This window comes from Labrus bergylta, chromosome 1, assembly GCF_963930695.1.
Source record: "Labrus bergylta chromosome 1, fLabBer1.1, whole genome shotgun sequence".
Lineage (NCBI taxonomy): Eukaryota > Metazoa > Chordata > Actinopteri > Labriformes > Labridae > Labrus > Labrus bergylta.
The window spans coordinates 9,576,151-9,601,029 of record NC_089195.1 but is presented as its reverse complement, the minus strand read 5'-3'; the positions used below and the strand labels follow the sequence as shown (position 1 = coordinate 9,601,029).

Below are 24,879 nucleotides of genomic sequence, written 5' to 3'. Positions count from 1 at the left end.
CAGTAGGGACTTTAACTCTAGATTAATCCATGCTCGTTTGTTTTGACTTGGAGGCGCACAATGAATTTCCTGCATCGGATCCATACTGCATATAACCCGGAAGTTAGTATCCATGCTGAAATATTCAGTATACTGAGTGCATACGAAATGACCACGAAAGTTCAGTATGTGAAACTCCCTACTGAAAAGTATGAACTGCATACTGTGGCTATTCGGAAAGGACCACTGAGGTTGGTGAAGGAATCAGCTCAGTGCAGAGTCAGGTGTGTTTGTGGCTGATTTTGTTTGTGGTGATTAAAACCAGGTGTGGAGAGCGTATATATACTCTTGGACTTCAGTTCTCTGTGCTGACTCATTATCTCACTTTTAGAGGTAGTGAGAGGTTCTTCCTGTGGTTTCTCTCGTTGTCTGTGTGTGAATAAACACAAACGAATACCGTTCTGTGTATGTGTGTGTCCATTGCTTGTCTCTCAGTGAATAACTTGGGGAGGCTTTGTTGATATACCCCAGCCTTTTGTGTTGGCTGGTAAGGCCTCCCTGGATAACTTTCAGACACCCCTTTGTCCTACTTCCCCCTTTCCTGACACAATGGAAGAGGAGAAATTCAGAATGTTACCCAACCCAGGTTGACGACTTTTTCAATTGATCGTCCCGTTCAATTTCATTAGTCAAGTCTCAGCGTTTGATCTCTTATCCTGCCCTGTATAATCTCAGAGGAAAATCCATTTCTTCCTCATTTAACTTGGCTGTAGAACCTTTTTTTGTCGTATTTGATGGACACTGTTACATAACCAGAGCAAAACTCCTCACAGAAGATTTAGGAAGAACAAAACTAAGAATACTGTTATTAAGCACATTTACCATCAGGAACATTACATCTCAATCAATATCAGGTCTGTTTGAGGTTATAAGACTCCAAGGACTTAGCCTTGTACAAATAACTTTATGTGAAATTAAAGTCTATGTCAGATATTTCTAATTCAAACTAGACACACAGAACCACGTGTTCTGCTGACTTTGCTTTTTGTCTTCACTTCTTATTGCATCTCTGGGAAAGTGAATGAAAAACACCTGACTTTGATACAAGTCTAAATATTAATTAACACAATATTGAACATGTTGCCTGAAACCCTGTGTGACAGAAATAACCTAAGCTATCTTAGAAATGCCTTGTGTTACACCTTTGACCCCATGTTTCACTGAGGTGAAATTGTCGCTGCTATGTGTCATTTCTGTCACCGCTGTGAGTGAAAATTTTACAAGATAATTACAGACACAACACTTCTGTATGAATCAAACATTTGAAGCTATGCATTTTCAAACTAGGAAAGCTATGGCTTTAGACCACTGAAAGTTAAATGCTACTGAAAAAATGGAAACGAAGACTATTCAAAGAATGTCCTTTCTATGATAGACCATGAAATGTGGAATCACAAGTTCTACCTGAAAAAGGTGGGTGAACCCCTGCACACCCCTCACCACACCCGTGCTGATGGAGAGATTGCATAGAGGAGTAGGGGGGAAAACCTGCTGGCCGCATTCTTTTCTTTCAACTGCTCCTCCTGGCCCATCCCACTCTGCTGTGCATGGTGACTATATAACCACGGAGGCCAAAGTGACAACTCCAACTGCAGATCAACTCCAGGTCAACCTCCAAACCTCCAGCATGTCTTTCAGCACCAGATCCTACGGTCAGAAGACCATGAGTGTCTATGGTGGAGCAGGCGGCCATGGCACCCGCATCTCCTCCTCCCAGATGAACTTTGCACCATCCGCAAGAGGCTTCAACCTGTCTGATGGCGTGGACCTCCACGTTGGGGCCAACGAGAAGGCCACCATGCAGAACCTGAACGACCGTCTTGGTTCCTACCTGGAGAAGGTGCGCACCCTGGAGAAGGAGAACGACCGCCTGGACAAGCAGATCAGAGACTGGTACCAGTCCAGAACTGTCATCTGCCATGACTACAGCCGCTACTTTGTCATCATCGAAGACCTGAAGGACAAGGTAAGAGAAAACAGACACACATGGTTGAGTTTCTGAGTTAAACCTTCACTTTGAGGTTGTATAGTTCTAAGCTAGTTTGTAGTGCATTAGGAGCTTTGACAGTTAAAATATTAGCTTAAGAATCAGGAAACCCATCAGTGACATGTGACAAGAAGCCCCCCTTATCAGGAAGCAAATAACACAAACACAGAGCATAACATGCTTATTGTCAAAGCTGTCATACCACATCCATTCCTGTGCATCACAACCTGCTGTCAGTGTTCAGAGATGTAGAAATAATTAAACAAGCAAACAACTGATGACAAATGAAGTAAAACATTTTCACAGTTGAACATCTTGTCCACTAAAAAGGTTTGTTGGATGACTTTTGTGAAACAAATACAACCATGTTATTTTGAGAGAATTAATTTGTAATTAGACACATTTAAATGACTTACATTACCATTTTTTTGAGTGGTGTATTTATGTTTTTTTAGTCATGTTTTTTTGTGAATTTAGGAACGTAATTATCCACCTGAGAAACATTCCTCCTGAGTATATTTTTGAACAACTAATTAAGAAACTAAACTCCAAGAAAATATTTCACTTTTATTAAATGTCCACCGCTGTGGAAGTCAGCATATGACATATTTCATAAATCCCAAGTCTAAATCCCTGTCAGTCTTTAAAAATGTGTCATATCTGAGAGGTTGCTTTGGGCAGTAAACTGTTTAAAAACAGGCAGAACTTTTTTTCTAACTTGTATCTCTGTGTCTGTGTTTTTGTCCTCATCAGATCCGTATTGCCTCCAGGCTCAACGCCAAGACAGTCCTGGACATCGACAACGCAAAACTTGCTGCTGATGACTTCAAAATGAAGTATGTGTATTATCTGTATCCTCTTGCTTCTGCACCTATTTGCTCGACCACTTCGACAGGACTTTACATGAAGCATGATCTCATGTCTCTCTGACCACTTTTAATCCTACCCACACTAATGAAAAACACTCTGACCTGTCCACCCTGTCCTCAGGTATGAGAACGAGCTGGCCATGAGGATGGCTGTGGAGGCAGACATTGCTGGACTGAAGAGGGTGCTGGATGAGCTGAACATGGCCAGGATGGATCTGGAGAGTCAGTATGAGGCCCTGAAGGAAGAGCTCATCATGCTGAAGAGGAACCACGAAGAGGTGAGGAGTGTAGTAAACAGGCAGGAGTGCTGCACCCATTTAACTAACGCAAGGTTTGTTGATGGCAGTTTGAATGGAGCTAAACCTACGACTTATCATCTATCAACACCCCTCAAACAGATCCTACACTCAGGCCCACACCCACTTTGTGTATATACCTAACCTGAAAGTATGGTACTACGCCAGTGATTAATCGAACTCATCATCATTCATCTTTTAAGCAGCAGAGACCTAAACAGAGCAGCTGTTATCACCGTCCATTACAGCCATCTATTGTGGCCTACCCTGGTCATTATTAGCACACTAAAATGCCCTCCGCCTTACCTCTGATAACGCAGAGGAAAGTCAATGTTAGGTTGATGTTTTGATAAACAGGGCTGCTGCCTTTTCCCGTTCCCAGAACTGGCCCTCTCCACTCTGCACACTTCCTTCATTCTTCCTCCATTAGATCATTGCTTCTGTTTGTCTGACACGAGCTCACTTACACTGACACCACACACACACACACACACACACACACACACACACACACACACACACACACACACACACACAAACACACAAAAGAGCGGTTACAGAACCCAAAACTGTGAGTGCAACACACTTAAAAGAGAAGCCATCAAGAAGTAATAAATCATTAATTGATCATTTCAGGTTGATGCACTTGTTGACTGACTGGATTGTTGTTGTTTGATGCCTGCAGGAGATGGTTCTGCTGAGGAGCCAGATGGGCGGACAGGTCAATGTGTCCGTGGATGCTTCTCCCTCTGTAGACCTGAACAAGGTGATGTCGGATATCAGGGATCACTATGAGTCTGTCATCGGCAAGAACCGCAAGGAACTCGAGTCATGGTACCAGTCCAAGGTGAGATTATATGACTACGTAGAATAGTGCTTACTTTTAAAGATTAAAACATCTATTTTATTCATGCTGATATGTCTGTGCCTGTAACTGTTGGGTAACCCATGACATGCTGTTTCTCTGCTCTGCCCAGATTGCTGGTATTGAACAGGAAGTGAGGGTACAGACAGAGACCCTGACATCATCCCGCACTGAGATTAAGGACCTGAAGAGTACCCTCCAGAGGCTTCAGATTGAACTGCAATCCCATCTGAGCATGGTATGTCAACATAAAAATGTATAACAATAAACATTTAGTATTTTTTTTTATTAAAATATAGACTGTCCAAAACATGGACATAGTCTCAGTGACATCACCCTTAGTCTCCAACTAACTTTCTGCTAGTCTAGAAAGGTTGGTGGAGCTGAATGAACCTTGGTTGATAGCTACACACTGTCAGTCAGATCAACCACGCCCCTAATTAAGCCTAAATATGCATTACTCCGAGCCTTATTATAATTAGAACAGATTATAGAACAGAACCATGCTGTAAAATTATTTATCTCTGCTATAAAAAATGGGCATTTTAATAAAGGGCCTAATGAGGATTCCTTGGTTTTTGGGCATAGGCTGTAAAAAAACATAGACGTACTCTCAGTGGCGTCACCAATTGGTTTCTAAAGCCAAATGATAGCAGTCACCATATTGGAAAAGCTGTCTCAAAGTAGATTTCAGTCAGCCTAGCACCAGGAAAAGAGCTGAGGTAAGCCTCCTAGCAAACAGCTACAATGCACCCACTCGTCACTCAGATAAGCAAGACCAGACAGATGAATTACATACTCGATATATTACTTCACATCTTTATATTAGATATGAATTAACACATAGCAAGCAGGTTTTAGCCTATCTTAGCAGTTAGCATAAAGACTTAAATGCATGCTCCATGACGGCAAGAGTCTAAAAGTAGCGCAGAGAATGCAGAACACAGCACCACATGTTAGTTTCATGCTAACATCCACGTGCCTTGCAGCAGAGTTTACTAGGAACAGCCGATTACAAGCGTCAAGTAACATCTTTTGAGTTCTATTCAACCCAACAATCTCATCCTCCTCCCACAACAGAAAGCGTCGCTGGAGGGTACCCTTGCAGAGACTCAGGCCCGCTACGCTGCACAGCTAGGAAGTCTCCAGAACATGGTCACAAGCCTGGAGACTCAGCTATCCCAGCTTCACTCCAACATCGCCAGCAACAAGCAGGAGTACGACATGCTGCTGGACCTCAAGACCCGACTGGAGATGGAGATTGCAGAGTATAGGAGGTTGCTGGATGGGGAGGATGAGAGGTGAGACTTGACGGCGTCGCACTGAAGACATTGAATGAAACATGTAAAAATGCCTAAGACTAATGTGTTCTCTTTTCTTTTCTTTTTTTCGCTTATATCAGCACAAAGCAAGGTAAGACAATTCTCTCATACCTGGTTTGATCATTAAATGGCTACTTAAGTTTTGGATTGCTTTTAAAGAAAGGTACGAGATTTGCTCACGATTGTTGTTTATTTTATTCTTCAGTGGTCACAAAGGTCATCACAGTGGTGCAGACAGTTGTGGATGGAAAGGTGGTCACCAGCAGCAAGACCGTTGATGTGGACGTTGATGAGATTGAGGGATAAACTTCAAGTAACAGCAAAAATCAATAAAGATCATGCAGTTGAACAAAACTTTCCTGACTCATACTTTTCCATTTGTGTGTTTTTTAATCAACATGACTTGAGTTTTAACAGATTTAAGATACCGTGAGACAATTATCAGACAATTCTACACTTAAAGGGCTCGATATATTTACCCCTTTAGCTGCTAGTTGTTGCATAATGGCAGATTTACTTTGTGGTTCTGTCTAACTACTTGTACAAAACAAGCCCTTGGCTGTTAAAGAACATTTTCTAAAGACCCATTTATTGAAGCACTCATATTAATGTGGATATGGCTGAAATAGGATTACATTGTTGCTCTGTATCTGCTAGATGCAAAAGTGTTGGGTGACATTTCTGCAAAAACAGCCACTGTACAATCTGTCAACTAATTGTAGAGTTCCTCTGCCCCAGGGGAAAACAGCACTAACAGACAGTCAAGAGGCTCCATGCCAGTTTTTCTGTCTGGCAAGCTCTCAACTTCTAAATATTGTTTCTGGAGCACACAGGAAAGGAATTCAGGTATGTCTTACACACATCTTCTGCCCTCTAGTGGCCAAACTGGGTTTGATCCAATTTTATGAGACCTGTTCCAGCATGTACTCAGTAGAAGTGAACTACTTGAAGTAAGCTTGACTTGTTGCCAGTCCAGGGAAACACCCAGAGAGTCAAATCCATGCTCACATTGAAAATGCTATTGGTACATTGTTAGAATATTTGTAGTACTCCATAGGTTTCTTTCTGAATGGTACACTCACTCTATTTGTTGGGGATGAATTCTGCAAAGTAAACATGCTGTTGTTTAAAGCTTTGTTGTAAAATCAGAACAATATCTGAAGCTCACTGGAGTCTCAGAGGAAACTGTTGATGAGAGGAGAGTGTGTTTTTAAACCTGGATTTCCCCCACTTGTATATAAAATATTTTGGAAATTAGATATAAACAAATAAACTCTTGTCAGTCACATAAATCCTTTTTAATACCTGCCAGATACCTAGGGTAACTTTCATGACATGATAATAAAATATGACCTTTTATGAATGAACAGAACAACACAAATTAGAAGGGAGCAAACATGCAGCTTTTTATTGCATTCACATGAGTACGTGAAGGACATTTTGGTTCAGGTGTTGTGCTTGTGGCTCTCAGTTGGTGCTCCTTGAACCACTGCCTCTGGTCATACTGCAGAGGGGGAGAATTACAGGGTTTGCATTAAAAATCAGTATACTGCTTCAGTTAAAAGAGCTAGTTATAGGTTAATGATGAAAGAGTTGACAGTTGTTCTTTGAAAGCAAAATTACCTGCCCTCTCCGTCCAAAAGCCTCCTGTACTCTGCAATTTCCATCTCCAACCGAGTCTTGATGTCGAGCAGCATCTTGTATTCTTGGCTCTGGTTTTCAATATCACCACGAAGCTGTTCCAGCTGGCATTCCAGGCTGCACACCTGACTCTGGAGGCCTTGGAGCTGCATGGAGTATCGTGCCTCTGTGTCACACAGTGTGCCTTCCAGAGACGCTTTCTGGAATGAGCAGGGCAAAAAGTAGGAGGAGAGAAGAAAGAGATAGAATCAACTTAAAAACTGGGTACCCTAACCCTAACCCTAACACTTTACTGAGGATGTAACGGGTTGTGCATGAAAGGGTAAAGAAGTATTCAGTTACCATGCTTAGTTGTGATTGTAGCTCGATCTCCAGGCCCTGCAGCGTTCGGCGGATCTCAGTGATTTCTGACTTGGACGTTTGGAGAGTTTCTGTGCTGCTTGCCACCTCCTTGTTCAGTTCCTCTGACTGCAGGGGACAAAAGATATAACCAGTGTCAAATGAAACTACTTAATTTTTCAGAGACAGCCGTAGCAGGTTACTGTTACCAGTGTGTTGGTGTTCTCTCACCTTTGTTTGGAACCAGTTTTGAAGTTCTTTCTGATTCTTGAGAGCTGCAGTCTCGTACTGCTCACGGATCTCAGCCATAATGGCGGACAGGTCTGGCTGTGGTGTTGCATCCACCTCCACGTTAATCTGTCCACTCATCTGGTTCCTCATGGCTGCCAATTCCTGTGGAATAAAAGCAGTTTATTGAGGGATGGATGTTTGTTGATTTGTTAATTGCAGATCCAGTCACATCACTGTTTGCTACCTACCTCCTCGTGGTTCTTTCTGAGGAAGATCAGCTCCTCCTTCAGGCCCTCTATCTGCATCTCAAGGTCTGTTCTGTTCAGTGTCAGCTCATCCAACAGTCTCTTGAGACCGGCGATGTCTGCTTCCACTGATTGACGCATGGCAAGCTCATTCTCATACCTTTGTGGAAGAAGGGAGCAGATATTGTCATTTTAACATTCCTTTACTGCCACAGTTTACATTCTTCTTTGTTTCAGACTTTACTGTCTCATCCTGACACTCACTTGGTTCGGAAGTCGTCTGCTGCCAGTTTTGCGTTGTCAATAGACAGATAGATGCCTCCATTGACACTGGTAGCATCCTGGATCTGTGTGATGAAAAAAAGTTTAAATAACAAATAAGAAGGGTTGCATGGAGAACAATGAAAAGAATGATTACAGTTTCAATGTATCATTTTGGAAATACCTCTCTGATAGTTGCATTTCTCATTCAAGGTCATGTTACATACCTTTCTCTGCAGGTCTGCGATGGTGGCCTCAAAAGCTGAGTAGTCACGGGAAACGGGGGAGGTCTTGCTCTCCAAGAACTGGCGGATCTTCAGCTCCAGCTCTGCATTGGCCTTCTCAAGGCTGCGCACCTTATCCAGGTAAGAGGCCAGGCGATCGTTCAGGTTCTGCATGGTGGCCTTCTCATTGGTCCCGATATCCATGCCCTCACCTGCACCAAAGCCTCCGCCACCAACAGAGTAACTGTAACTGCTGATGCTGCCACCTCCACCTCCACATCCACCTCCACCTCCACCTCCACCTCCACCTCCACCTCCATACCTGCCGAAACCCAAGGAGGAACCAGAGATTTTTGTTCCACCGCCACCTGCACCACCATACACACTTCTGGCATATGACCTCTGCATCATGCCTCCACCTAGACCTAGACCTAGACCTAGACCTAGACCTCCACCTCCACCTCCACCTCCACACATGCTTCCAGCATTTCCATATCCAGAACTGCGTATGGAATAAGATTTCATTGAGTTCATTGTGAAGGTTTCTCAGGAGGTTTGCCTGCCTTGGAGAAAATGAGATGGACTGAGATGCAGCACTCTACCTCTTCCCCCTTTTTATGCTGCTCAAGGCTGCGGCTGCTGGCTCTGCTGTGGGAGGGGGCGTGTAGGACTGGAGGGAGGAGCATTACCTAAAATGGTTGATCTACCCCACCCATCGCACACACACACACACACACACACACACACACACACACACACACAAGGTACATTTTATGCAACAATAAGAGGAATTAACGGGGCTAAACTCAAAACTATTCTCTAAAGCAATTTCAGTAATTCATTCCAACCTCACAGCTACCTGAGGACCTCATAGAAAACATCATTATTCTGTTTGTCCTCCTTATTCTCTGGCTCCACAATAATATCCCTGACGACAGGGCATACACTTGAGCCTTTACCTTTTATTTCTGTAAAGTATACTGGAAAATGCAAAAGAGCCGCACCCATTACTATAAGCCTTAGGTTAGTCATTCAGTCAAATCCGGTAGGTTCTCAACTCTGTCAGTGTTCTGACATGTGATGTGTTTTCATTGAAATCGTGCCATTAATCTTGTCCAATACTGCCACACTGTGCTGGTCAAACCTGTTACATCCCCACAGCAACAAGCATTGTAAACACTGTAAATATTATCGCCTATTTTCATTTGAGTCAACAGCCAGCACACCTCTTATCACAGACCTCTTTCTCTTTTCTCTTCTGTTGTCTTGCATGAACAAAACATATATTTTAAGGAGCTGGACCTTTTGATATTCATTGCTGCATTTATTTTTCACATCTTAACTCAACATTTGATTCATTCTCTTCTGTTTTGCTCCTCAAAGCCCTGCTGGTTTACCAGTAAGAAGCAATTTGAATGGACTTTTGAGGAGTCAGTAGATACTTGGCCTTGTTCAAGAGTGGACACAGCTCTGCTGGTATGCTCACCTCAGATGTAGCTGCACGCTCTCTATTTTTTTGGGCAGTGTGATTTGGCATGTGCATCATTACCAAACAAGAACAAGCTCCTGCTTGTTTGTTTTGTTACAATTTACCGCAATATTTGATTAAACTCTTTATGATGTCACTTGGGATTTTTTTATTCAAATGTCTATGAAGCATGAACAATGTTTTATTAAATTAAAACAAAATAAAAGGCATTTATACTTTTCCTCACAGATTTGGTTTTATGTGCAGAGACTGGTAGTTATAAGAATATTGAAAGTATTATTCTTGATATTTTGTGTCTGTGATTAAGCCAAACAAAGAAATACTTTACCGTTACAATCAAAAGTATAGTACAGAAACGTGCAGGCTGAAGTAAAACAAACCAGATGCTTTTTTTAACTGCTGTTTTTCATGGAGAAAGCATTTTAGCACCAACACACCAACTTCTTGTATGTCACAGTTATGTACAGCTGTGTATGGTTTAGGTTTTACTTAAAACAAGTTTTAACGCTCCGTACCAAATGCTGGTGCTTGTTGCAAGTTTGTCTGGAAGCATTTTTCTGCTCCACAAAGTTGCAAAATATGAAACACATCAACCAAATCATTTTTCCAGCTATGTAATATCTGTAGAAAAACAAAGGCGTGAGACACTTTGTCTTTGCACTACTAGCAGAAACAAGTGATGCTGTAAATGTAAGCTTAAATACAGTGAAACAAAAAAGAGAATTTGCACTTTGTGTAAGGGTGTGGCCCTTATGGAGACAACTACGCTGCACAGGCTGCTTTTTTTTAGCTAGGAAGTCTCCAGAACATGGTCACAAGCCTGGAGACTCAGCTATCCCAGCTTCACTCCAACATCGCCAGCAACAAGCAGGAGTACGACATGCTGCTGGACCTCAAGACCCGACTGGAGATGGAGCTCGCAGAGTATAGGAGGTTGCTGGATGGGGAGGATGAGAGGTGAGACTTGACGGCGTCGCACTTAAGACATTAGTGATGTGTCGGTCATGAACGATTCGTTCAAAACGAACGAATCATCTGGGTGACCGAACTGAACTGAATCACTTCCTGAAAAGAGTCGTTCATTTCTCAACTTCAGTTGCGCTCTCCTCTCTCCCGTCTCATATCTCTCTCTAGACCGTAAGAGTTAACATTTATGTGTCGCGAAAATGTTTGTGCTTTTTATAGCTGCTGTCAGTTTACAAACGGCTTTTATATCCAACTTAATTTCACTCAGCTGACTGTTTTAACATCCACTAATGATTGTGTTTCAGTCAGGACAGTGTGTGTGTGTGTGTGTGTGTGTGTGTGTGTGACTGAGGCTGGTGACTCGCACCACCGGCTATTCTCAATACGAACGCGAGCAGAACTAAACGTTCGGTCGTGTTTCAGCTTATTAAATTCTGATTCACAGGCAGAGCTGCAGAGAAGTACTGAACCATTCGGTGAACGAATCTTTTGAACGACTCACTTTACTGAACTGATTCTAATGATTCAGTACACTGAAAAGAATTGCTTTTCACATCACTAGAAGACATTGAATGAAACGTGTAAAAATGCCTGAGACTAATGTGTTCTCTTTTCTTTTCTTTTTTTCGCTTATATCAGCACAAAGCAAGGTAAGACAATTCTCTCACACCTGGTTTGATCATTAAATGGCTACTTAAGTTTTGGATTGCTTTTAAAGAAAGGTACGAGATTTGCTCACGATTGTTGTTTATTTTATTCTTCAGTGGTCAAAAAAGTCATCACAGTGGTGGAGACAGTTGTGCATAATGGCAGATTTACTTTGTGGTTCTGTCTAACTACTTGTACAAAACAAGCCCTTGGCTGTTAAAGAACATTTTCTAAAGACCCAATTATTGAAGCACTCATGTTAATGTGGATATGGCTGAAATAGGATTACATTGTTGCTCTGTATCTGCTAGATGCAAAAGTGTTGGGTGACATTTCTGCAAAAACAGCCACTGTACAATCTGTCAACTAATTGTAGAGTTCCTCTGCCCCAGGGGAAAACAGCACTAACAGACAGTCAAGAGGCTCCATGCCAGTTTTTCTGTCTGGCAAGCTCTCAACTTCTAAATATTGTTTCTGGAGCACACAGGAAAGGAATTCAGGTATGTCTTACACCAGTGGTTCTCAAACTATGACTCCCTGTGGTGCTACGCAAAGAAATCTCCACAATATATATACAAAAACCTGTTCAGCATAAAACGACAATTTTTTATTTTTTTTGTCGTACTCGTATCTTATCTGTCTTGTATCTATTGGGTTGTATTTATATCAAATATGTTTTCCCCTCTAAATTTTTTATCTGCTCAATTTATGCTCGCACACACACAGACCCAAACAACAACAGGAGTACACTCCGCGTTTTGAAAAGTTCCACTCTATATTCCGTTATAGTTCAGTACTGAATCAACAGCAAGCAGCTGTAGGTCTACATTAACATAATATCTGTTAATGTAGGCCTACATTAACAGATATTATGTTATTTATTGGAGTTCAGTACACAATCGGTAGTAAGCAGCTGTACATTTACATTTTTTAAACGGAGCCAGGAGAAGCTTCAGTTTTGATGCATGTACGGACAGTGGACCTTATCGCTCCCCCTCCCTCTCTCTCTCTCTCTCTGTAGCTCTGAAGCTGATGTGATTCTGCTCTCTTTTGTTGTCTTAACACTCGAGTCGAGAGGGATTTTTTTTAAAAAGGCAGTTTTGCTATGTTGAAAGCAGAGACTTATAATAAAGCGGCGCTGTTTGCACCGAGCCTGCAGAGCGCGCGCCTGCACTCTCACGCGCTCTCTCTCTCTCTCTCTCTCTCTCTCTCTCTCTCCCTCCCTCTCTATCTCTCTCTCTACTCTCTATCTCCCGCTACATCTCGTTCTGTCAGGCACGCAGCACTTTTATGAATAAATGAAAAATTAAATAAGAACAGGTCGGAAATATACTTGGGCCTAGGTATCGTCTTTGTTTGGGAAACACTGGAGACTAAATATTCTCAAACAGGTTGTTGGTATAAAGTTTTCATTTTTATTGTGCTGCATTTTTTTGGATTTGGGTAAATGTCAGTGTTGTGTGGAGTGCCAGTTCTAGCTCTATCCCTTCGTAGGCCTACAGCGTGGCTTCCAGAAGTCAATAATAAACAATATTATTTTTATGAATTAATTAGTCTTGCGTAAAATGTGTGTTGAAAAAGGCCTACAGTGTATTTTAACATCTACCATAATGGTGGTACTCGGAGAGCCAAACATGTTCGGAGGTGTTTGAGAACCACTGTCTTACACACATCTTCTGCCCCCTAGTGGCCAAACTGGATTTGATCCAATTTTATGAGGCCTGTTCCAGCATGTACTCAGTAGAAGTGAACTACTTGAAGTAAGCTTGACTTGTTGCCAGTCCAGGGAAACACCCAGAGAGTCAAATCCATGCTCACATTGAAAATGCTATTGGTACATTGTTAGAATATTTGTAGTACTCCATAGGTTTCTTTCTGAATGGTACACTCACTCTATTTGTTGGGGATGAATTCTGCAAAGTAAACATGCTGTTGTTTAAAGCTTTGTTGTAAAATCAGAACAATATCTGAAGCTCACTGGAGTCTCAGAGGAAACTGTTGATGAGAGGAGAGTGTGTTTTTAAACCTGGATTTGCCCCACTTGTATATAAAATATTTGGGAAATTTAATATAAACACTCTTGTCAGTCACATAAATCCTTTTTAATACCTGCCAGATACCTAGGGTAACTTTCATGACATGATAATAAAATATGACCTTTTATGAATGAACAGAACAACACAAATTAGAAGGGAGCAAACATGCAGCTTTTTATTGCATTCACATGAGTACGTGAAGAACATTTTGGTTCAGGTGTTGTGCTTGTGGCTCTCAGTTGTTGCTCCTTGAACCACTGCCACTGGTCATACTGCAGAGGGGGAGAATTACAGGGTTTGCATTAAAAATCAGTATACTGCTTCAGTTAAAAGAGCTAGTTATAGGTTAATGATGAAAGAGTTGACAGTTGTTCTTTGAAAGCAAAATTACCTGCCCTCTCCGTCCAAAAGCCTCCTGTACTCTGCAATTTCCATCTCCAACCGAGTCTTGATGTCGAGCAGCATGTTGTATTCTTGGCTCTGTTTTTCAATATCACCACGAAGCTGTTCCAGCTGGCATTCCAGGCTGCACACCTGACTCTGGAGGCCTTTGAGCTGCATGGAGTATCGTGCCTCTGTGTCACACAGTGTGCCTTCCAGAGACGCTTTCTGGAATGAGCAGGGCAAAAAGTAGAGCGGAGGAGAGAAGAAAGAGAAAGAATCAACTTAAAAACTGGGTACCCTAACCCTAACACTTTACTGAGGATGTAACGGGTTGTGCATGAAAGGGTAAAGAAATATTCAGTTACCATGCTTAGTTGTGATTGTAGCTCGATCTCCAGGCCCTGCAGCGTTCGGCGGATCTCAGTGATTTCTGACTTGGACGTTTGGAGAGTTTCTGTGCTGCTTGCCACCTCCTTGTTCAGTTCCTCTGACTGCAGGGGACAAAAGATATAACCAGTGTCAGATGAAACTACTTAATTTTTCAGAGACAGCCGTAGCAGGTTACTGTTACCAGTGTGTTGGTGTTCTCTCACCTTTGTTTGGAACCAGTTTTGAAGTTCTTTCTGATTCTTGAGAGCTGCAGTCTCGTACTGCTCACGGATCTCAGCCATAATGGCGGACAGGTCTGGCTGTGGTGTTGCATCCACCTCCACGTTAATCTGTCCACTCATCTGGTTCCTCATGGCTGCCAATTCCTGTGGAATAAAAGCAGTTTATTGAGGGATGGATGTTTGTTGATTTGTTAATTGCAGATCCAGTCACATCACTGTTTGCTACCTACCTCCTCGTGGTTCTTTCTGAGGAAGATCAGCTCCTCCTTCAGGCCCTCTATCTGCATCTCAAGGTCTGTTCTGTTCAGTGTCAGCTCATCCAACAGTCTCTTGAGACCGGCGATGTCTGCTTCCACTGATTGACGCATGGCAAGCTCATTCTCATACCTTTGTGGAAGAAGGGAGCAGATATTGTCATTTTAACATTCCTTTACTGCCACAGTTTACATTCTTCTTTGTTTCAGACTTTACTGTCTCATCCTGACACTCACTTGGTTCGGAAGTCGTCTGCTGCCAGTTTTGCGTTGTCAATAGACAGATAGATGCCTCCATTGACACTGGTAGCATCCTGGATCTGTGTGATGAAAAAAAGTTTAAATAACAAATAAGAAGGGTTGCATGGAGAACAATGAAAAGAATGATTACAGTTTCAATGTATCATTTTGGAAATACCTCTCTGATAGTTGCATTTCTCATTCAAGGTCATGTTACATACCTTTCTCTGCAGGTCTGCGATGGTGGCCTCAAAAGCTGAGTAGTCACGGGAAACGGGGGAGGTCTTGCTCTCCAAGAACTGGCGGATCTTCAGCTCCAGCTCTGCATTGGCCTTCTCAAGGCTGCGCACCTTATCCAGGTAAGAGGCCAGGCGATCGTTCAGGTTCTGCATGGTGGCCTTCTCATTGGTCCCGATATCCATGCCCTCACCTGCACCAAAGCCTCCGCCACCAACAGAGTAACTGTAACTGCTGATGCTGCCACCTCCACCTCCACATCCACCTCCACCTCCACCTCCACCTCCACCTCCACCTCCACCTCCATACCTGCCGAAACCCAAGGAGGAACCAGAGATTTTTGTTCCACCGCCACCTGCACCACCATACACACTTCTGGCATATGACCTCTGCATCATGCCTCCACCTAGACCTAGACCTAGACCTAGACCTAGACCTCCACCTCCACCTCCACCTCCACACATGCTTCCAGCATTTCCATATCCAGAACTGCGTATGGAATAAGATTTCATTGAGTTCATTGTGAAGGTTTCTCAGGAGGTTTGCCTGCCTTGGAGAAAATGAGATGGACTGAGATGCAGCACTCTACCTCTTCCCCCTTTTTATGCTGCTCAAGGCTGCGGCTGCTGGCTCTGCTGTGGGAGGGGGCGTGTAGGACTGGAGGGAGGAGCATTACCTAAAATGGTTGATCTACCCCACCCATCGCACACACACACACACACACACACACACACACACACACACACACACAAGGTACATTTTATGCAACAATAAGAGGAATTAACGGGGCTAAACTCAAAACTATTCTCTAAAGCAATTTCAGTAATTCATTCCAACCTCACAGCTACCTGAGGACCTCATAGAAAACATCATTATTCTGTTTGTCCTCCTTATTCTCTGGCTCCACAATAATATCCCTGACGACAGGGCATACACTTGAGCCTTTACCTTTTATTTCTGTAAAGTATACTGGAAAATGCAAAAGAGCCGCACCCATTACTATAAGCCTTAGGTTAGTCATTCAGTCAAATCCGGTAGGTTCTCAACTCTGTCAGTGTTCTGACATGTGATGTGTTTTCATTGAAATCGTGCCATTAATCTTGTCCAATACTGCCACACTGTGCTGGTCAAACCTGTTACATCCCCACAGCAACAAGCATTGTAAACACTGTAAATATTATCGCCTATTTTCATTTGAGTCAACAGCCAGCACACCTCTTATCACAGACCTCTTTCTCTTTTCTCTTCTGTTGTCTTGCATGAACAAAACATATATTTTAAGGAGCTGGACCTTTTGATATTCATTGCTGCATTTATTTTTCACATCTTAACTCAACATTTGATTCATTCTCTTCTGTTTTGCTCCTCAAAGCCCTGCTGGTTTACCAGTAAGAAGCAATTTGAATGGACTTTTGAGGAGTCAGTAGATACTTGGCCTTGTTCAAGAGTGGACACAGCTCTGCTGGTATGCTCACCTCAGATGTAGCTGCACGCTCTCTATTTTTTTGGGCAGTGTGATTTGGCATGTGCATCATTACCAAACAAGAACAAGCTCCTGCTTGTTTGTTTTGTTACAATTTACCGCAATATTTGATTAAACTCTTTATGATGTCACTTGGGATTTTTTTATTCAAATGTCTATGAAGCATGAACAATGTTTTATTAAATTAAAACAAAATAAAAGGCATTTATACTTTTCCTCACAGATTTGGTTTTATGTGCAGAGACTGGTAGTTATAAGAATATTGAAAGTATTATTCTTGATATTTTGTGTCTGTGATTAAGCCAAACAAAGAAATACTTTACCGTTACAATCAAAAGTATAGTACAGAAACGTGCAGGCTGAAGTAAAACAAACCAGATGCTTTTTTTAACTGCTGTTTTTCATGGAGAAAGCATTTTAGCACCAACACACCAACTTCTTGTATGTCACAGTTATGTACAGCTGTGTATGGTTTAGGTTTTACTTAAAACAAGTTTTAACGCTCCGTACCAAATGCTGGTGCTTGTTGCAAGTTTGTCTGGAAGCATTTTTCTGCTCCACAAAGTTGCAAAATATGAAACACATCAACCAAATCATTTTTCCAGCTATGTAATATCTGTAGAAAAACAAAGGCGTGAGACACTTTGTCTTTGCACTACTAGCAGAAACAAGTGATGCTGTAAATGTAAGCTTAAATACAGTGAAACAAAAAAGAGAATTTGCACTTTGTGTAAGGGTGTGGCCCTTATGGAGACAACTACGCTGCACAGGCTGCTTTTTTTTAGCTAGGAAGTCTCCAGAACATGGTCACAAGCCTGGAGACTCAGCTATCCCAGCTTCACTCCAACATCGCCAGCAACAAGCAGGAGTACGACATGCTGCTGGACCTCAAGACCCGACTGGAGATGGAGCTCGCAGAGTATAGGAGGTTGCTGGATGGGGAGGATGAGAGGTGAGACTTGACGGCGTCGCACTTAAGACATTAGTGATGTGTCGGTCATGAACGATTCGTTCAAAACGAACGAATCATCTGGGTGACCGAACTGAACTGAATCACTTCCTGAAAAGAGTCGTTCATTTCTCAACTTCAGTTGCGCTCTCCTCTCTCCCGTCTCATATGTCTCTCTAGACCGTAAGAGTTAACATTTATGTGTCGCGAAAATGTTTGTGCTTTTTATAGCTGCTGTCAGTTTACAAACGGCTTTTATATCCAACTTAATTTCACTCAGCTGACTGTTTTAACATCCACTAATGATTGTGTTTCAGTCAGGACAGTGTGTGTGTGTGTGTGTGTGTGTGTGTGTGTGTGACTGAGGCTGGTGACTCGCACCACCGGCTATTCTCAGTACGAACGCGAGCAGAACTAAACGTTCGGTCGTGTTTCAGCTTATTAAATTCTGATTCACAGGCAGAGCTGCAGAGAAGTACTGAACCATTCGGTGAATGAATCTTTTGAACGACTCACTTTACTGAACTGATTCTAATGATTCAGTACACTGAAAAGAACTGCTTTTCACATCACTAGAAGACATTGAATGAAACGTGTAAAAATGCCTGAGACTAATGTGTTCTCTTTTCTTTTCTTTTTTTCGCTTATATCAGCACAAAGCAAGGTAAGACAATTCTCTCACACCTGGTTTGATCATTAAATGGCTACTTAAGTTTTGGATTGCTTTTAAAGAAAGGTACGAGATTTGCTCACGATTGTTGTTTATTTTATTCTTCAGTGGTCAAAAAAGTCATCACAGTGGTGGAGACAGTTGTGCATAATGGCAGATTTACTTTGTGGTTCTGTCTAACTACTTGTACAAAACAAGCCCTTGGCTGTTAAAGAACATTTTCTAAAGACCCAATTATTGAAGCACTCATGTTAATGTGGATATGGCTGAAATAGGATTACATTGTTGCTCTGTATCTGCTAGATGCAAAAGTGTTGGGTGACATTTCTGCAAAAACAGCCACTGTACAATCTGTCAACTAATTGTAGAGTTCCTCTGCCCCAGGGGAAAACAGCACTAACAGACAGTCAAGAGGCTCCATGCCAGTTTTTCTGTCTGGCAAGCTCTCAACTTCTAAATATTGTTTCTGGAGCACACAGGAAAGGAATTCAGGTATGTCTTACACCAGTGGTTCTCAAACTATGACTCCCTGTGGTGCTACGCAAAGAAATCTCCACAATATATATACAAAAACCTGTTCAGCATAAAACGACAATTTTTTATTTTTTTTGTCGTACTCGTATCTTATCTGTCTTGTATCTATTGGGTTGTATTTATATCAAATATGTTTTCCCCTCTAAATTTTTTATCTGCTCAATTTATGCTCGCACACACACAGACCCAAACAACAACAGGAGTACACTCCGCGTTTTGAAAAGTTCCACTCTATATTCCGTTATAGTTCAGTACTGAATCAACAGCAAGCAGCTGTAGGTCTACATTAACATAATATCTGTTAATGTAGGCCTACATTAACAGATATTATGTTATTTATTGGAGTTCAGTACACAATCGGTAGTAAGCAGCTGTACATTTACATTTTTTAAACGGAGCCAGGAGAAGCTTCAGTTTTGATGCATGTACGGACAGTGGACCTTATCGCGCCCCCTCCCTCTCTCTCTCTCTCTCTGTAGCTCTGAAGCTGATGTGATTCTGCTCTCTTTTGTTGTCTTAACACTCCGCAGGAGTTAAGTTAAGACTTTAAAAAGGCAGTTTTGCTATGTTGAAAGCAGAGACTTATAATAAAGCGGCGCTGTTTGCACCGAGCCTGCAGAGCGCGCGCCTGCACTCTCACGCGCTCTCCCTCCCTCTCTCTCTCTCTCTCTCTCTCTCTCTCTCTCCCTCTCTCTCCCTCCCTCTCTCTCTCTCTCTCTCTCTCTCTCTCCCTCTCTCTCCCTCCCTCTCTCTCTCTCTTTCTCTCTCTCTACTCTCTATCTCCCGCTACATCTCGTTCTGTCAGGCACGCAGCACTTTTATGAATAAATGAAAAATTAAATAAGAACAGGTCGGAAATATACTTGGGCCTAGGTATCGTCTTTGTTTGGGAAACACTGGAGACTAAATATTCTCAAATAGGTTGTTGGTATAAAGTTGTCATTTTTATTGTGCTGCATTTTTTTGGATTTGGGTAAATGTCAGTGTTGTGTGGAGTGCCAGTTCTAGCTCTATCCCTTCGTAGGCCTACAGCGTGGCTTCCAGAAGTCAATAATAAACAATATTATTTTTATGAATTAATTAGTCTTGCGTAAAATGTGTGTTGAAAAAGGCCTACAGTGTATTTTAACATCTACCATAATGGTGGTACTCGGAGAGCCAAACATGTTCGGAGGTGTTTGAGAACCACTGTCTTACACACATCTTCTGCCCCCTAGTGGCCAAACTGGATTTGATCCAATTTTATGAGGCCTGTTCCAGCATGTACTCAGTAGAAGTGAACTACTTGAAGTAAGCTTGACTTGTTGCCAGTCCAGGGAAACACCCAGAGAGTCAAATCCATGCTCACATTGAAAATGCTATTGGTACATTGTTAGAATATTTGTAGTACTCCATAGGTTTCTTTCTGAATGGTACACTCACTCTATTTGTTGGGGATGAATTCTGCAAAGTAAACATGCTGTTGTTTAAAGCTTTGTTGTAAAATCAGAACAATATCTGAAGCTCACTGGTGTCTCAGAGGAAACTGTTGATGAGAGGAGAGTGTGTTTTTAAACCTGGATTTGCCCCACTTGTACATAAAATATTTGGGAAATTTAATATAAACACTCTTGTCAGTCACATAAATCCTTTTTAATACCTGCCAGATACCTAGGGTAACTTTTATGACATGATAATAAAATATGACCTCTTACAAATTAGAAGGGAGCAAACATGCAGCTTTTTATTGCATTCACATGAGTACGTGAAGAACATTTTGGTTCAGGTGTTGTGCTTGTGGCTCTCAGTTGTTGCTCCTTGAACCACTGCCACTGGTCACACTGCAGAGGGGGAGAATTACAGGGTTTGCATTAAAAATCAGTATACTGCTTCAGTTAAAAGAGCTAGTTATAGGTTAATGATGAAAGAGTTGACAGTTGTTCTTTGAAAGCAAAATTACCGACGGAGCAAAACCGTGGCGCTGACGGACCACGGTGCGCACAGAGTATGTGTCCTATCCCCCCCAGAAATAAACCTAAAAATCTATATATTAAAGTAGTAATAAGGAATTGTACCTTTGTGTTAATTATAGCAACATTTCTAGACAAATATATACACCTGGTTTCTAAAATGTGTTCATCGGACTAGTGTGCAAATTTCTTCAGACAGGAGGGAATGATAAATCACGATCCAAAACTTAAATATTAAAGTATTTAAAATTGCATTTTGTTTTTGTAACCTTACCATCCATGCTGTTTGTTCAGCTTCCCGCTAAGATTTTGGGGATGAACACAGATTATCCTTTATAAAGCTGTGTCGTCATTAGAAACAAACCAGTGGCAAGTCATAGATTCTTAGCAAGGCCAGCATGATCGTTAAATTGTCCACCTATCAATGGATTGTGTAGCCACTTCTTCTCCTGTCTTCAATAACTAAAATACACAAATTATACACCTCTCCCAGGATGTGAGGGAACAATCTCTGGGTGCGTTTGAATTGTACCTCCTATCCCCTTTCACTATCCACTTAACCTTAACCCCAGGGAAAATGTCATGAGGTCAAGGAAAGATGTTAGGAGAATTCATAAATGATTTAGGGAAAGGCGATCTCGTTGCTCTGACAATCCGACCACATTTCCACTGGGCGACGTCATTAAATGCGACGGGCCGGCGGAGGTTAATGACGTGAGTCCGCCGTGTTGAAACTACAATGTTCCGAAAATGGACTACTAAAAGCGCATCTATAAAACTTTCCCCTGTGCCTTTTTGCCGGTGAAATAATTATCACAAGGTTGGGATTTAAATAAAAGCAATATAGACTACCAGGCTACCAGTAAGAAAAGTGAAACTATCACATTCCTGTCCACTCAGAAATCAACATCAAACTAAGTATGATTGTATGAAATTAATTGTTACATTTATGCAAGATATAGCCTACACATAATGTTTCAAGCATACAAATGTACAACTGCACAAAGCATTCTTAAGTGATGCAATATGTTGAATAATATATCATCTGGATAAAAATGTCTCTTATCCAAATTCATCTTGGGCGATTTCAACCATTGCTCTCCTGAAAAAGCACTAAAAGGCTACCAGCAGTACATTACATGCAGCACCCGCCTGGGGAAGACACTGAATAAATGCTATGGTTCAGTTCCTAACGCATACAGATCTGTTGCTCTCCCCCCTCTTGGCTCTGCTGACCACCATGCCATCCAGCTTGCTCCTGCATATACTCCTGTAATAAAGAGGGTTAAGGAAGTTGTTAAGAACATCAAGCAGTGGACCAACGGCTGTGGCTCAGTTGGTAGAGTTGAGGGTTCAGTTGACCAGAAGGTTGAGGGTTCAATCCCCAGCTGGGCAACATGTCTGATGTGTCCTTGGCAGTGTATGAATGGCATTAGTTACTTCTGATGGATCATACTACATAGTGATCATCACTACCATCAGTGTGTGAAAGGGTATGAATGGGTGGGTGTGACATGTGGTGTAAAAGCGCTTTGAGTAGTTGGAAGACTAGAAAAGCGCTATATAAGCTCAAGTCCATTTACAATTTACCAACGAAAGCATTCTTACACTACAAGGATGCTTTGAATCCACTGACTGGGATAACCTCTTAGTCTCCTCCGACAACATTATGAGCATGTGGACACTGTTTCATCGTACATCTCCTTCTGTGTGGACAACATCATCCCCTCCAAAACAGTCACAATCTTCCCCAACAATAAACTTTGAATCACCAAAGAGCTCAAGGAGGTCCTCAACAAGAAGAAAAGGGTCTTCATCACCGGCTCCGAAGTGGAGAAAAGGAGGTAAACAGAGAAGTTAAGCATGCCATAAAAACTGCCAAACTCAAGTACAAGAACAAAGTGGAGGAAAAATTCACACGGGAACCTCCGCTTAGCTTGGCAGGGCCTCAAAAACATGGCTGCTGTGAACACTGCTGCTACCAACATCAAAACCTTCCAGGTTGCAGGCAGCAGCTCTACTTCTCTCCCCAACAATCTCAACTCATTCTACACCAGATTCGAGAAGGACAACACCACACAGCTGGAAGAAACAGTGTCCATGTTCAAGCCCAGTGACTCTGCACTCACCTTCAGCAGAGAGGATGTGGTGAGAGCCCTCAGGAGGACAAGGGAGAGCAGCTCACCTGGTCCTGACAACATCAGTGGCCGCATCCTGAAGCACTGTGCCGAGCAGCTAGGGGGCGTGTTTCAGACCCTGTTCCAGAGCTCTATGGACAGCAGCACAGTCCCCCAGCTGTGGAAACACTCTACAGTTATCCCCATCCCCAAGAAAAGCCCCACAAAATCACTGAATGACATCAGGCCTGTGGCCCTCACGTCTCTGGTGATGAAGGCCATGGAGAGGACCATAAAACAACACATAATCAGAAAAAACGACTCCCAGATGGACCCGCTACAATTTGCTTATCGTGCAGGCAGAGGTGTCGATGATGCAAAAACATTTATAATAGACACTGTTCAAAAACACCTGGAGCACTCCAACACCTCAGCCAGACTCCTGTTTGCAGACTTCTCCTCTGCATTCAACACCCTGCAGCCTCACATCCTGGCTGACAAACTTTCAACTTGCTTCCATCTGAACGGCCAGCTTATCCTGTGGATATTGGACTTTCTGACCAACAGATCACAGAGCGTTCTGGTCGACAACACCTTCTCCAACCTCCAACACACCTCAACTGGCTCCCCTCAGGGCTGCGTGCTCTCACCTGTGCTCTTCATTCTCTACACCGAAGACTGCAGAACCACACAGCCAAACTGTCACCTGGTGACGATTACCACAAACTTCTTCAGAAAATTGCATTTAAAATTGGAAGTAAATGTGGAAGTGAACGGACTGTGCGGGAATGACACCACATTACCACTAACTCGGAATAGTGGACAAGAGCAAGCTAACACACGGCTAAGGAGCACAGAGACCTCTACAATGACAAAGGTGGGCTCTGTTTTGTCTAATAAGTCTACGAATGGTAGTCCTCCTTGGAACTGTCTTGGTGCTAAGCCAAATAAGAAATCATTTCTCTGGGAAATGGGAGGACGGATAACACGCAGAGCACAGCGAGCTGAGATATGTGATGAGACCGGCTGGCCTGCACTACCTCCCCTGCAAAGTGCCTCTTCAACCCCTGTATCAAGAGGGACACAGCCGTGGACAGCTGCGAAAGGGAAGGTTAGAAACAAACCTCCCCCACAAATGTGGAACTACAGAACAGATATTCCCCTCTGTTACAGAGCCCTGGATCTTCATCTGGTTCTCCATCCTCAGACACCAGGGTAAGGACTGAAAACATATCAAAAAGTAAAAGGCTACAGGGAAAGCTAAAGCCTGGGCTTGAAACTCTGATTGTGGGTGACTTTGCTGTTAAAGATGTACAAAGGATGTGCGGTAAAAACACAGAAGTACTGTGTTTTCCCAGAGATATGGTCTCTGATTTAGCAGAAAAGATCCTGCATATTGTGGCTGAACACCCGACTGTGAAGAATGTCATACTGCACATTGGGTCAAATGATGTCACAAAACAACAATCAGAAGATTTGAAACAGGACTTCACTGGTCTGCTGAGGATGGTCAGCCCCTTGGATGTGGATGTGTTTATCAGCGGCCCCATACCACCAATCAGAAGAGCAGAGGAGAGATTAAGCAGGTTGTTGGCACTGAATAACTGGCTTACAACTGCATGTAATGCCCATTCAGTGAATTTTATTAACAATTTTAACATTTTCTTTTTAAGGCAGAGTGAATTTGCCTGAACATGTCAGGGGTGAAACTGTTCACCTCTAACCTATTTTACTCCCTGCCTCAACCACCAGTTCTGTCTGCCAAGGACAAGAGACAAAAGAAAACAGCTTTCAAGAAAGACAAAACACAGCGTGATGGAAACCTTGGTCAAGAATCATGTCTGCCAGTATCTGAGGAGAGACCTAAAGAGGAGAGACATCGGAACCAAGAAGAGGGGTCTCCATCCCCTCGAACCCCGATCAGATCATCATCTTCCTCCCTAATCACCCTATCTCCCTCCTCCCCCCACCTGGAGTTCACTGACCAGATGAA

At 42.5% G+C, this 24,879-nt stretch overlaps 3 protein-coding genes across 4 annotated transcripts; 1 reads left to right on the top strand and 2 right to left on the bottom strand.

Moving 5' to 3' along the window:
- Positions 1–1,621: 1,621 nt before the first annotated feature.
- Positions 1,622–5,732, top strand: krt98 (keratin 98). Its single transcript, XM_020642808.3, has 8 exons — positions 1,622–2,005; positions 2,780–2,862; positions 3,017–3,173; positions 3,877–4,038; positions 4,169–4,294; positions 5,137–5,357; positions 5,459–5,469; positions 5,584–5,732. The coding sequence occupies exons 1-8, from the start codon at positions 1,667–1,669 to the stop codon at positions 5,682–5,684; spliced, it is 1,200 nt and encodes a 399-aa protein (XP_020498464.3). The 5' UTR covers positions 1,622–1,666; the 3' UTR covers positions 5,685–5,732.
- Positions 5,733–6,759: 1,027 nt separating this feature from the next.
- On the bottom strand, positions 6,760–8,586 carry LOC109990630 (keratin, type I cytoskeletal 13). The gene is made up of 7 exons (XM_020642806.3): positions 8,323–8,586; positions 8,099–8,181; positions 7,838–7,994; positions 7,590–7,751; positions 7,362–7,487; positions 7,002–7,219; positions 6,760–6,882 (listed from the first exon to the last, which is right to left on the bottom strand). Exons 1-7 carry the CDS (start codon positions 8,521–8,523, stop codon positions 6,846–6,848), a joined length of 984 nt encoding a protein of 327 aa, XP_020498462.3. The 5' UTR covers positions 8,524–8,586; the 3' UTR covers positions 6,760–6,845.
- A 5,021-nt stretch (positions 8,587–13,607) lies between these two features.
- LOC109980248 (keratin, type I cytoskeletal 13) lies at positions 13,608–15,758 on the bottom strand. Of its 2 annotated transcripts, none has more exons than XM_065953268.1 (8): positions 15,468–15,758; positions 15,169–15,437; positions 14,945–15,027; positions 14,684–14,840; positions 14,436–14,597; positions 14,208–14,333; positions 13,850–14,067; positions 13,608–13,730 (listed from the first exon to the last, which is right to left on the bottom strand). In XM_065953268.1, exons 1-8 carry the CDS (start codon positions 15,703–15,705, stop codon positions 13,694–13,696), a joined length of 1,290 nt encoding a protein of 429 aa, XP_065809340.1. In that variant the 5' UTR covers positions 15,706–15,758; the 3' UTR covers positions 13,608–13,693. The 2 variants fall into 2 exon arrangements, with proteins under 2 accessions (XP_065809340.1, XP_065809341.1); XM_065953269.1 differs by having other exon boundaries at positions 15,169–15,455; positions 15,486–15,758.
- Between the last annotated feature and the right edge of the window lie 9,121 nt (positions 15,759–24,879).